We start from the raw sequence: 15,071 nt of genomic DNA on the forward strand, positions 1-15,071 counted from the left end.
CTCTAAAATAAATAAATAAATAAATAAATAAAAATAGCGCCATTGCAGCAGCAGCAGCATTGTTTCACCTGACAGGAGATGTACCATGTTTGTTGACAAGCCGTGCCAATGTAATTTGCATACTGATATCAGATCCAATTGCTGGCACAACTGAGATAACAAGAGCTAATTTAACACCAGGTGTAAATGCAAAGAGCCATGGGCTCCATGTCTAGATAGTACCAAGATAACTTATCCAGATACAGCCCACATGTTGATAACAGGTATAAATAGCGTGTATCACTGTTAGCACATTAGCAATGAAAGTCATGGCTACATTTAGTGCCTGTTTAAGCTTTTGTGCCTTTATTTTGTTAGTTTATATTGCACTCCATCCTTGTGTTGTTTATCAACTTTTTATTGTAGATTTTTTCTGTACTCTATACCATACAATCCTGGGGTTGAGTCAATAAATATGGAGGAACCTAAGAATTATAGAAAAAAAAGGATAAATGACTTTCACTTTTTAGCAGAAATTATTTTTGTTGATAGGCATGCCATCGCAGCATGAAGGATTCTCTCTATTCATAGCAGTTCCGCTTTACTATTCTTCTCAAACTCTGCACTACCTTTGAGTTTGTCAGACTCTTACTGAGGAACAAAGGGACAGAGAGATTAACAAGTTCAGTAAGATAACAAAGCTTAAAAAAGAATATACTGTGTCTTTCTCCCCCATCTAATTCATTTAACATCCTCTCTTTCAATGTGGAAATGAAGAACTCATATCATCTCATACCCAAGTTTTGGGTGCTAATCAGAGTCTAACAGAGGAATTCACATTCACAGACACAGACTTTCACACAAGGCGAGTGGACCCAGCTGGCTGAGGGAATGGAGGAGGGGAGTCATGGGTGTGTGTGGTGACAGCTGGCCCAGGGATGGTTCACTTAATTCAGGCACAGCCAGACATCAAGCTGGCCAAGAACACACACTGTCCTGGTGCCTCAGAACATGCCTATGCTCATGCTAGAGTACACACACATACACACAGACACCCACACAGGTTGAATGCATCTGCAGGTCGGCAATCCATCAAATTAATAGATGGCTAACAAAGGCTATTTCTCTTAGGCATCCAGGTGACAAGTTTAAGTGAAGTGGAATTGAATCTGTGCAATTAATTTAAATCAAACTTTTTAAAGCCTCTAACACACACATAAAACACACGCACACACCACACATAAAAGTAAAATCAAGTCCTTTTATGTGACTCAACTCCAAATGGGTTGCATATTTAGATTTTTGCTGCTGATTGTATCATCCCAGGTCACCACTCAGAATCATCACCAAACAAAGTATGAATAAATGAGTATAAATGTTTGTTACAGCTGTACAATGATGTTTGAACCATAATCAAATTCAGGGCACTTCTGGTTGATTTCTTATGAAACAGATTGTTGATTGTGAGCCACAAGTGACTCTTCTTCACACAGACATATGCACACACACAGCTTTTCCCAAAGTGTTCATATTCATCAAGAGGACAATACAACACCACCTGTACTCCTCTTTGAAATGATTGTGCAAAATACACACACACACACACGCACACACACACACTTTTGTTTCCTGAGGATGATAGGGGGCATGGGCAGACTGATTATTCACATATTGTTTTCTGTTGTTGATCTGATGAAAGATTCAGATTAGTTGTAAATGTGAATACACCAACATGAGAGATAAAACCAAAGTATGAGGATGAGTATAAGGGATAAATAAATGATTTAAGTTTGGAGCTGTAGTCGGGTAATCTGATGGTGACACTAAAATTCATTCTTTCTAACTAAAAGTTCATCTGCTGTACAATATTGAGGTGTGCAGCTTATAGGCAGATGACACAGTTTTATATTTTAAAGCTCACACTATATGTATGGCCACTGAACAACCTCAGCTAACTTTCAACAATCCAGGCAGTTACTTGTTCTTTTTTACTCATTGTAGGTTATTTCTTCTCTGCAAAATATATAAAATCCTGCACCTCTGTGAAAACAGCCAAATCATAGCTATGTGGGTGGCACATGTCAAAGTAATACCCATATGTACGTAGGATAAAAGGATTTTCCAGCAGAACATTGCATTGTAACATGATAATCAATGTACCTATCTGCCTATCTGTATCTGCCAGTAGTTTTAATATTAAAACTGATTGGTGTAAGGAAATTTACTTGATTTGTTTGCAAATCACACAGCTGGTTTCAGTACATATTTCCAAAGATAGATGCAGTAAGATTAAAAGAAACTGCCAGCTTGCTGGCATGAAGATTTAGAAGGCAAAGATTATTCTTAAGCAAGTGCCTGCCAGAAATGAAATGACAAATGTTTAGGACCTGAGACTTTATGTGGAACCTCTGTCTGTTTAGGTAACACAAAATACTAAACTACTGGGATTTTAGATCAGCTAAAACATATTGTCAAACACAAAGTTCATAGTATATAACATCAGGGAATCATTATATTATGTACAGTATTAACTTGGGTGTCGTGCATTTGCTTCTGTTTTTCAACAACAAACTGCTTCCCACATGTTTGTAGGAATTTTGCTGAAATCACAACATATCTGTTTGGTTAAAGCCTGGAATTTCATACAATTCATAAAATGTACAGGACAGCAGTCTTTGTTTTTTGTGTGATCTGGCACAGAACATATTATCATCACCATCCTTGCTATTTTCCACTGTCCCTTACATAGCTTGCGTACCATAAAATGTCTTATTTTTTATTTTTATGTCGCAATTTTATGTTTTTCTGTCCCCAGTGTATATTGAGTTTAAGATCTTCAATGCGTTATTATATGTTGGGAAAAATTCCCATCTGTTGGACAATTTAAAAACCTTGGATTGCTGGTTTATTCTGGTGCACTGATTTTATTTCTAACTCTAAATCTGACCAGCTATTCAAATGTAAAGTTTCCTGGCAGTATCCTGTCTGTGCTGGCTGACATAAGTTACCATAGGAGTAATTGTTGGGTCTTTCTTGTTGTTTGTTTTTTCTAGATCATAGTTAAGTGTCTTGCTGATGATGATAGTTGTTGTGACTGGACAGGGGAACATGTTTATTATATTTTTCTCACTGACTTACATTTGTCCTTTTTGTCCATGGATTCAAACCAGTGGCCTTCAGATCACAAACCTCACCTTTGAATCATGTATTTGAATGTTACTTAGATTTTATTTACCATCGCTTTAAATGGATTCTGAATCTGTAATCAAGTACTCTCTTGAACAAGTTGAAAATGATAGCAAAAGTTAAATTATTAGCCACACTTGTGGATTGGTGGGATGTTTTATGTCTAAAACTTATTCAGTCCAGCAGAACGTAAAACTGGACCTTTATTTCATAATTCAATGACTCTGACGCTTCTCCACCTCCTTAATTTGTCCCCTAGGAGTGCCAGCAAAGCGAAATGAGCTGTACTACGACTGTTGTAAGGAGCCCTACCCCGATGTGACGTTCACGGTCACGATGCGCCGCAGGACTCTGTACTACGGCCTCAACCTGCTCATCCCATGTGTGCTCATCTCTGGTCTGGCCTTGCTGGTCTTCCTGCTTCCTGCTGACTCTGGAGAAAAGATCTCACTGGGTACAGAGCAGAAAACATGCATCAGCAGATGTCACACTAACAGAAACAGACAGTGATTCATGATTACAATCATACATGTAGACAAAAATGTATTTTTTCCCTCCTGCCTTGCTGATCTCAGCTCACCAGAGCCCAACACTATCACTAAGTCATTTATTTGTCAGCGCTCTATGCTAATGCTGACATTTTAGTCGTGAATTAGCATTTGTGTTGGATTCTATTCAGTAGCAAATGGAAAAAAAGTGTCACCATAAACACAGCAAAGATAATCACCTGGACCTGAAAATGCCAGCATGTTTCAAAATGCCATTCAGTAAGACAGGGTTCCAGCAAATATGAAAGAATTATACCCCTGAGGGTGGAAAAGAGAGTAAATACTCACAGCTTTTTTCACCTTTGTTTGTTTTACATGTTGAAGCCACCAGCTACATTTATTTTGAGTTCTCTCAAATCACAATTTAAGAGAAAAATAGATATGTGATGAAAGAAATGTATCCTCTGTGTTTGTGCTCGTCTCTCTTCAGGCATAACAGTGCTGCTGTCTCTGACAGTGTTCATGTTACTCGTAGCAGAGATCATGCCTGCCACTTCAGACTCTGTTCCTCTGATTGGTAAGACCCCATTATGCTCTAAATATTGCTCATTTGGGTGATTGTGATTTTGAAAGTGATGGAAAGGAAAGAATAAAACAATTCGGATTGGTTTTAAAAATGATCAAGGGCTTTCTTTTTCTGAACAACGAATTATTTGGGATAGATAAGCTTGAGTGCATTTCCATGAATGTTGAACTGGCCTATTCATTTAACACTTAAAACTAACACAACTTTAAAAAAAAAAAATGCAGAATCCAGGAAAATGCTTAACTTTAAAATGATGCTCTGATGTCATTGTTTTTGCAAAATTGCCACATTTTGCCCACCATCCTCCACCTGAATCTGACCTTCTGCAGGGAGCTATGAGAACATGCTGGACAAACCACAGGGTTGGCAGTGGGTCAGCATGTGGATTAAAAAAAAAAAAAAAAAAATTTAATAAATAACTGTTAACCTAGGAATGCTGATGGATGCAGAAGAATCATTTACCCAGCAGAAGTAGATCATGGTATGCCATGGTGTCAGGGGAGATATTTACACCTAATATTCACACCACAGGGAACCCTGGAGCAAACAATTTTCTTTGCACAGACTCACCGATATGTGGCGACTGGGGGAGGGGTACGCGATTGTACAGGGAGGTGGGTGTTTGCTTGCTGATGCAGAATGTGAAGATCATGCTCAGTGTCGGAAATAAACAGAGTGGCATCGTATAGGATCATACTGATGCAGACCAGAAGAAGCAAGGCAAAAGGCTATGAGATGGAAATTGAATGCTGCAGTCAAAGATGCTGCTTAGCATCATCTGGCAGCTCAGTGATCTAAAACAAAGCCATTAGCAAAACTCGCCTTTACTGCTGTAGCTGTACTAACACATCACAAATGAAGCAGAACTGAATGATTGAGGTAAAACAACAAGCTCTTCAGCATTACCTGCGACAGGTTTTCATACAGCTCCAATTATACTTTGACATGGAAATATATAGAGAATAATTTGATTGGTCTGACTCTCTGCAAGGTCACTCACACAACAGCTGGATATGTGTGGATGGGATAGTGTGCTCGTGTACATGAGTATGTGATGTACTTTCATGTCATCTGCGGCTTCCACTGCCTCCAAGCATGTGTATGTTTTAGTTGGATTAAAGATTAGGAAGCAAACTGTTATTCATCCTCCTAATAGCCACAGGGGTGTTATGACCTTATATATGTTGACATAGTTAAACTCCCTACTGACTAATCAACCGACTGACTGCGCAACGTTTCTGACTAGACACTATGCTTACTTTTCATTATTGTTGCACTAAATGGAAAAAAAAAAATCAGCATTACACTTCAGATAAGACGCTGCAATTTCTGTTAATGACACTGTATTAATTGTCCTCTCTGGAAAATGTGACATACTGATGCGTTTCCATTCCTCTTCAGCTCAGTACTTCGCCAGCACCATGATGATTGTGGGTTTGTCTGTGGTTGTAACCGTGTTGGTTCTACAGTTCCACCACCACGACCCCCATGGAGGGAAGATGCCTAAATGGGTAAGTTAACACACACAAACAATAAGTCTAAATTGACTCTAATAACATAAGTAGTGGTACATCATCCAGGCCACAACAAAGCCACAGTTTCAGCCTTTTTGAGTAAAACAGTGACATCTCCTCCAAGACTGAGAGAGATGTTGCCCTTAAATAAAGCTACCAAGCTACATCCATGCAAAGCAGCAACAAAAACACAAACAGGGTTCCGACTGATGCAGCTGTACAGGGTGTTGTAAGTCTTAAATCTGCACATTTTTAGATGGTAGCTATCATAGTTACTGTTAGTAATAAAAACTATGTTGGGAGAATATATCAGAGGATTCCGAAATGAGTAAGCATGTGCACAATGTCAGGTTGGAAAAAAAAGAAATGCATTTCTGTGTGATTATTAGGCTCTAATCCTAATTTGAAAAATAATTCATTCTGTGCTTATGAGCCATCCTCAGCTTTTGGGTATTATACTGCATTTTGTTTAGCAATGTGACTATTTCATATTATGTACAACCGTGTGGCTCAGATTTTAATTGGTTTTCTCAATTTTTCTGCTTTCTTACCTATGTTGTTGTCTTTTGGCACTTCTTCATCCAGGTCCGAGTCATTCTCCTCAACTGGTGTGCTTGGTTCCTCCGCATGAAGAAGCCTGGAGAGGAGAGACGAACAGTCGTGAACTCAAGTAGTCCCTTGACCTACAAGTATCCCCATTCTCCTCCTCACCACACCAGCACCAGTAGCATTCAGATGAACACCATACCAGGGCAGGCATCCACCCAGTCAACCACCACCAACGGGAGCATGAACCTGTACTTTGGCTACCATTCAATGGGCACAGACAACCCAGCTTTTCCACCAAGCACTGATTCAGGTGTAGTGGTGTGTGGCGGTGGAGGAGTTGGGGGCAACCACCTTAATGGCTCCTCCCAGCATGATATTATCTCGGATCAGACACGGACTTTGCTGTTGGAGCAGGTTCCGGAAATTTCTCGGATCCTGGAGGAGGTGCAGTACATTGCGGGCCGCTTCCGGGAACAGGACGAGGGGGAGGCAATCTGCAGTGAGTGGAAGTTCGCAGCGGCGGTCGTGGATCGGTTATGTCTGGTGGCCTTCTCGCTTTTCTCCATCATCTGCACCTTCACCATCCTCATGTCGGCGCCTAATTTCATTGAGGCGGTGTCCAAAGACTTCACATAAGGCTGATCTCTACCCTCTCTGAGGCAGAAGAGAGGCAAAGCTAATAGTAAAAATTCTGACACGATTAGATCTGTGCCACACAAGCATCCCTACTACAACTAGGATGACTTTAAAATCGTTGTTCCTGTACATCAGTACCAATCATTTCCCTCTATCCATTATGTATGTGTCAGTAGTAAATGGTTTGGGTGATGTGGTTTTTCCCTGTCAAGGTGGCTCCCCCAGCTCACACCATATGTACAGTGTGCCATGTAGCGGGTTGAGACTACATACAGTAGTTAACGAAGTAGAAACTCACACTAATGCACTTTTTATCTGTATCCCAGCTGCACCACATCATTTACTTGCCACCGCTTTGGCTTCCCATCTCATCAGAAAATCCGCACTCTTTCCCTTCCAGCTCTTTCTTTTCATCTATTCCTCTTACTATTTCCAGGGTCTGTCACCTCTGTATATCTTCTAGAAATGTCTCAAGTAAATGCTTTCAGCAGTTACATAGAGTACAGTCAATAATCAGTGTTTTTTCAGGCCAGTATGCTTTTTTTCTATTTTTAAATAAACATATGTTTTAGAGTAATCTGATTAAGCTGAAATGTAATCTTGACAAGCTCACTCACAGCACTGTATGGCTCCCTTCTCTTTTAACTAGGGCTCCAGTAACTGATTATTTTCAGATATTATTTGAGAAGATGATGCTAATATTTTTCTTGATTATTCTATATTATATAGTATACAAAATGCCAGAAATTAATGGAAAAGTTCTGTTATGATTTCCCAGAGCCAAGAGATAGTTTCACTTCACCAGCAGTCCAAAACACTAATACAGTCTGTTTTCTCTCATACATATAACAACAAAAACAAGCCATCCATTACTTTATCCTATTATCTCTACCATGTCACTCTCTTTTTAACATACTCCAATCAGTCACAACATTAAAACCACTGATGGGTAAAGTGAGTAACATTGATCATCTTGTTACAGTGGAATGTTCTGTCAGGAAACCTTGGGTCAGGGTTATTACTTTGACACCTACCGCCCATTAAAACATTGTTGCAGACCAATCACATCCCATCATGGTCATAGCATCCCCTGATTATAGTGAAGTGCCCCAGCTGGACAATGCACCCTGCTGCACTGCAGAAACTTCCAGAAACATGACACAAGAACCCAAGGTGCTGACCTGGCCTCCAAACTTCCCAAACCAGCATCTGCAAGATGTGTCAGAACAAACCAGATCCATGGAGGTCCAACACTACAACCCTCAGGACCTAAAAGGATCCATTGCCAACCCACTGATATTGGACACCTCACCCCTCGAGTTCCCATGTCCATGCCCCAGTGGGTTATAAATGTTTAGGTGGGAAAATGGAGACCTACACATTAGTGTGCATGTGGTTTTAATGTTGCATCTCACTGGTGTACTCATATTATTCTTGCCTTTCCTCATTTGTTGAGCTTCCTTTTCTTACAACCATCTTTTCATTCCCTCTTTGCACAGTTCAAACACAAGTTCCACAGTCATAACTGTGGCTAAGAAGTCCATCAGTATCAGTAAAAGTCATACTTAAATGTGACATTTCTGCTTTTTGCTCTTTCCAAGCCATGTTATTAAACTGCGAAGTAATTCCACAAGGGATCGACAGCATTTCTCTTTGCCTCAATCCCTTATGTGAATACAGTACATTGAGTGTTGTTAGCATATCATACATTTTTTTTCCAAATAACTTACTTTCATTTACAATGGATTTATTTTTTGATGTGATTTGGTGTTATATTACTTGTGTGCTAGCTACAGAATGTGTTGCCGTACTCTAAGAACAATGAAGAAAGATGATCACAGCAAGAAATGATTAAATGACAGTATTTTTAAATGTATTTTGAGGGGACATCACCCCAGTGGAGATGCATTTGGCACTAATCTTTTTGTAGCGCAGAGTGCTTTGTGTTTATTTTTTTTTTTACTCTCTAATACTCAGTGAAAGGCAAATACTTTTCCTTCTATAATCTCTTGCAACAACACGCAACAAGGATTACTGGGTGACCTTATGTAACAGACTTGTGCTAAATCTCATCTCTTCTCACCAACTGAGCATCCTCTCTGATCTGGGCACGCCGACAGCCACCCATCCTGAGTGTGGTTCTGTTAAAAGGGAGTTTTTCCTCCCCAATGTCGACAAGTGCTTGATGGGGGAACTATTGAGTTTCTCTCTATAACACTGAACGGCTTTGACCTTACTATGTGAAGTTCCTACTGTTACACATGCTACTCTACTCATGGAGTTCTCTGACAGCACTTGGCCATTTTCAGTGGAGCTTTAAGAGAAACTCAGGAAGAATGAAAGCAAGAGCATACAGTACATTGCTTGACTACTCCCGAAATAGCAACTGAAATGGAATTCATGCTGTTACAGTGAATCAATGGGCCAAGTTCAGACAAATAACTGCCACCCGTTGGCTGCCTATCATTACATTTCTACATTGTAAACCATCTGGCCAATCCACTAATAATGGAAACACAGCAAAAGGTGAAGCCTGTATTGTCTGAAACACATGCAAGTTCTTTGCACTGTTGATTTCAACATTCAGTACCCATTACCGTGTTTTAAGTTGAAGCTAGTACATCTGGCTTAAAGGTTACAAATGTACTTAGTTGTTTTGTTTCATAACAAAAAAAAAATTCCTAAAATAGCATTAGAGATGCTAGTATTGTAATTTTAAGGGATTAATTAGCCTATCTCACATCTGTGTTGTGGATATGAAGCCACAGTCTGTAGCTTGTAGTCTAAAAGCAACAAGCCAATATGGCATTCATCACTCCTCGAACTACCATTCTGCTACAGGCAGAGTGAGACTAGTGGTGTACATCTATTGCCAATCTTTATGCTAAACTAAGCTGACTGGCTTCTGACTGTTGCTTCATACTAAACGAACAGATAAGAGAGAGATAAGAATGGTCTAACTCTCGTCAAGAAATTAGACTACCCAGATTCTCCACAAAGTTTGTTATTGCACTTTGTGTTTGGATATTGTAAGTTGGACTGGTTGAAACACAAAGGTAAGCATTACTGCAATGAGAACATGTTTTTTTTTGGTTTATGACAGAGCATATGTGGGTAAAAATACATGTGGAGAAGGGGGAAGACGGGTCTTGACTGCTGTAAGTATGTCGCGTAATAAATCTAGGGATAATGGAAAACCTTGACCATTGACTCATCTTGGAGATTTGAACAGAGATGCAATGACTCATATTAGATATTGAATGAGGAGTGTCTTCTATGTGCATTTGATGGACTGACAACTAAAGACAGCCAATTATATAGATTCTTTGTGAGACAAGCTGACCGATTTCTACTGTTGCTCACTCATGTTGTTCATGTTATTCAGCACGTTTTTAATGCGAGAAGCATCTATGACAGTGAAAGTGTTCAAAATGTGAATAGCGAGTTAGATGTTTTAAAGTAAAAGACATTGTGTAATTCACAAGACAGTATGCTGAAGCTGAAACCACACAATTGGCTCCAATAGCAGTATTGCAAAGGTGAAATTAAGTACACTTAAAATGAGGGTGTGACCGTTTACGTTTTGCCATGCTATTTTTTTTTCTTTTAAATCAGTGTATTTTGATCAATTTGAGTGTCTTTTTCTTTGTCTTCTGTGCCTCTCTGCTCAGTATGATTCATTCTCCTTTGAATAATGTACATAAATGCTCACTGTACATGACTATTTTGAAAAAAATAAAATAAATGAGAAACACAATGATCATTCACATTTGAGTGGCTGACATGCTACAATTCACCAAATAATATCCTTTTCTTGGAAGTTCTAACACCAGGGCTGTCAACCATTCTACATCCTTTCTGTAAGTGACTGGGTTATTACTGGGGTGCTTTTGTCAGTCTGTCCAGACAGCCAGTGTAATGACAGCGTGTCATCCAATGTGCCCTGTGAATCATTCCATGTGACCACAATAGTATTGTTCACACAGTTCTACAAGATGTTACATTTCATAGCTTAAAAAAGTGCCATTTTCCTCATATTTAACAAAGGAGTTTGACATTTTGAAAATTACACATCTTAATGAGAGTTGGATGGGGAAAAAATACACCTGGAGCCAGCATCCCTTTAGCATAACAGAGAATTAAGAGCGCAAACAAGTGGAAAGAGCTAGCTTCGGTACAAAGGTAATAAAAACTGCCTTCCAGCACCTCCAAGGCCCACCGATTAAAACATATACTTTTAATTAAATGTATTCGTTAATACAGGTGTAAAAACAAAAGTTCACTTTTAGATTATTTCTTGGTCATGTTGCTAGGCAACCAGTGGAGACTCCAAGAAGCTACAAGAGCTGGTAGTTGGATACTGGTACATGTGGACAGAGCAAGGCTAGCTGTTTCCCCCATGCCTCCAGTCTTGAAACTAAGCTAAATTAACTGGCTGCTGAGTCTAGTTCAATATTCAATGTGCATGAAAATGGTGTCATTTTATGTTTTTTCAAACTCTTGGAAAGAAATCAAATGAGCACATTTCCCAAAATGTCAAAATGTGTGTGGTCTAATCTTTTTTAAAGCGACAGAGCAATTGTAAGATGTTAGCAACTGAGCACAGAATCAGTTGATTTATGAAACCTGACATCTTATATTGATTAGTTTTTCATGTTGTTTTTTGACTGACAAATAAGGACTGACATATTTTCCCTGTTTTGACACTGACTCATGTTGAAGAGGAATAGTATTTTGATTCTATCCAGATGATTACAAATCAGTACAACATTCAAGGATTCCCCTTCTTAGGAACAATATCTCTAAAGGGTATAGTATTCAAAGATACTTTTAATTAGTAGTGGTCTTTCAGGTACATTCAATTCAATTCAATTCAATTTTATTTATATAGCGCCAATTACAGTCAAATTGTCTCGAGACGCTTTACAGAACCCATATGCCTGACCCCCAGAGCAAGCCAAAAGGCGACAGTGGCAAGGAAAACACCCTTTTAACAGGGAAAAAAAACCTCGAGCAGAACCCGGCTCTAATGTGGGGGGACCCATCTGCCTGCTGGCCGGGCGGGTTGAGAGGGACAGAAGAAGTAGAGAGGTAGAGATAGAGGGGTAGGGGTAGAGATAGAGGGATACAGATAGAGGGGTAGAGATAGAGCGGTGGGGGGGTGGGACACAAGGACCATAAAACACAGCCACACATCTGAAGCATCCAGCATCCAGCTCTGGGACCAGGGACACTCGGAGAAAGGACACAGAAAGAAACAGAGTGAATGTAATGCAATAATGGTATATATAGTAAATACATAGGTAGTTAGAGAAGGGCTCAGTGCATCCAGAGAAGTTCCCCAGCAGCCTAGGCCTATAGCAGCATAACTAGGGGCAAACTAAAGGGACGTCAAGAGGGGAAGTCAGTTGTGCAAATGAAAACACCAGCTCACCCCGTCAGGGTCACCCAGTCAGCCCTAACTATAAGCTTTGTCGAAAAGGAAGGTTTTAAGCCTGGTCTTAAAAATAGAGAGGGTGTCCGCCTCCCGAACCCAAACTGGGAGCTGGTTCCACAGGAGAGGTGCCTGATAACTGAAACTAACATGTGGCCAGATACAGCGTTAAAGTTGAAATTGGAAGTATTCACTATTTTTCGGCATCACTGAGAAAAAAAGCCATACTAACCTTTAATGTATTGGAATTCAAGCAGCCTGAGAGGAAACTGGATTTGTGATCATCCTCTTGGCTTAGTTTAAAGGGCTGTATATTTTCTAATTTTGTCGTTTTTGATTGTTTGCCTTTGCTACCTTCTGCAACTTTAAGGTCATGTTTCAGACTGCTGCACAAAGATGTGTCACAAGCATTTCTGCACCTTGTGCTGGTAGTTTAGCCTGACCTCAGATATGCGAACCTGTAACACAGTATAGATTAACAACCTTCCTAACTACCAGCAACAAGGAATGGATGAGACAGACCAGTAAGGTGGGAGTAAGGGGGTGCAATCTCCTTACTCCGTATGATATTAGTCATTACATCTGGCAGCCTGCACGCACACACACCAAATGCTGCTCAGCAGAGGGATAGCATGTTTAAATTGGTCAAATCTAATCTCAAGCTTCACCACACACAGACAGCTGTTGGTGGCTGGAATTGCACCACACTGTATCACACCATGCAAACACATGCCCACACATCTTCTACTTGCCAGCAGGCCAAGAGACAGTATCCCCACCCCAGACTTCTGTATACACTGCCCCAATACTGCTTCCATTATTCTGGCCCTGAGATGGAACAAACCACCTGGGTTGTAGGGGTGGTTTATGTAATTCTGGTGAATAATGTTTGCTCTGTTTGGTGGCACTGTTGCAGCCAGGTCAGCTGGAACAAATCTCTCTGGACTTTGTGTAGTTAGTATAACATAAAGGCCATACACATGCACCTCCTGTGAGATCTATATGTCCTTTCGCTTTGTAGAATTATTGCCTGCAAGCACACAACCTTCTGGTCTTCAGGTGGGGACTTGGCACTAGTTCAGACAGTGCTGCATGACAACATAAGTACCTCTGGAACACCAATGCATCGTTCCAGCCTCAGATGCTATTCATTCTAACCTGTATGTTGAAAATTGCACATTAGTGACCCAGTCTTGTCTTTGTCTTCTTTACATCAGCCCTGAGCTTAAACTAGACCAGGGCCAAAATGCTTATGACAAGTCAATACTAGAATACTTTTCTGTTATTATTATTATAACACCATACACATTCATCTAGAACCTATTATTTCAAAAAATGACAAATCTTTTGGGGACCCTAAATACAAGGCTAAAACCAGCAGTTGGTTAACTTAGTCAGTATTATGTGCTGACAGCTGAGGAGGGTGCAGCTGTTGGAAGGATGATCGCTAAAATGTGCAACTTCTGGTTTTAATGTTTACTCCACCCAAATAGTACTTTATCTAATATGTAATAAAACAGGTTATTACACCCTAAATGCTACTCTGAATCTCAGTACTTATAGATTTAACGGTTTAATCCTCCCAAGAGGCACTTTTAACTAACGGGTTATGGTTTTGAAGGTTTATTCCACCAAAACAGTACTTTGTGTCAAATGACCTATGGCTTTTAAAGTTTATTACTGCCCTTGAAGACTATCACAGGTTGTTACTAACACTTTAGCAAGTTAACAATAATTGTGCTGTTCAAATCGAGACATTACATCTGTTTTTAATGTTGAATAATTCAAATGTGATTCATATTCAGTCGTCACGCTTTAACTGTTGTCCATCTTGGCCAGATATATTATCCTTGCTTCAATATGTGCCACTTCCATACTGATCTAAATCAATGGGTATCACTGTTGCTAAGGTTGCAGAAACTCAGCCCCACAACTGCAGTCCGAAAAATGCAGCCAGCTCTACTGCAGATACACTAGACTTCGCTGGCTTGAATACCAAAAATTCAGTGATTTTAGACTCATCCTTTAATAACTTAGCACTCAAATACATAGCCAAATAATACCTAAGTACACAGCCAAAAATCTGAAAGTCACTGCCGTGATGGAACTCTGAATGAAGCTATTTACTTTTCAATAACCTGTATGACCAAGACAGTGATGTACAGAGTGCTTATAAAAGATGAACGTGGACTGGATCTGACAAGTAAAGCCAAAGTACAAAGTGCCTTACATCTGCAATCTTTATAATGTCATCAAGTCTGATTGTATTGAAATCTATGAGAAAATTATCCTACGTCTCCCTTGATTTGTTACACAAGTAAATATTCTTTTAATGAGTTCATGGTCTCAAAGGCTATTTTCAAGTATCTGTGAATGCAACACAATGTTTATTTTGTAAAATTATGGTCCTATTCAGAGTAAAAGAGATAATGCAAGGTGTGTTTTCGGGTGGAGCCCCCTTTTCATTGACACATTGCTAGTGTATGCATCACTGGGCATAGTGTTTCTGGGTACTCCAATCAAACCCAATGATCACTTACTACATCTGGTTTCAAAAGATAATTTACCAAAGTGTCAAATTTCAATTCAGAACAGTAATTCACAAACCAGTGGTTGATGGTATAATCACAGTGTCCATCTTTTATGTACAGTCTACGGCCTCGTCTCATAAATGCAAACACTCTATAATCACATATTTT

At 39.7% G+C, this 15,071-nt stretch overlaps 1 protein-coding gene across 1 annotated transcript in view; it reads left to right on the forward strand.

Annotated features, from left to right (window-relative positions):
* LOC111579061 (neuronal acetylcholine receptor subunit alpha-7-like) overlaps positions 1-10,695 on the forward strand; it is a 43,000-nt gene extending 32,305 nt beyond the window's left edge. Inside the window, exons 7-10 of the mRNA XM_035955406.2 lie at positions 3,425-3,619; positions 4,144-4,230; positions 5,641-5,750; positions 6,339-10,695. Of these exons, the coding sequence (XP_035811299.2) occupies positions 3,425-3,619; positions 4,144-4,230; positions 5,641-5,750; positions 6,339-6,938 (992 nt within the window). The 3' untranslated portion in view covers positions 6,939-10,695. The remainder of the gene's footprint in view (positions 1-3,424; positions 3,620-4,143; positions 4,231-5,640; positions 5,751-6,338) is intronic.
* The last annotated feature ends 4,376 nt before the right edge of the window (positions 10,696-15,071 follow it).

Source organism: Amphiprion ocellaris, chromosome 4, assembly GCF_022539595.1.
Source record: "Amphiprion ocellaris isolate individual 3 ecotype Okinawa chromosome 4, ASM2253959v1, whole genome shotgun sequence".
Taxonomy (NCBI): domain Eukaryota; kingdom Metazoa; phylum Chordata; class Actinopteri; family Pomacentridae; genus Amphiprion; species Amphiprion ocellaris.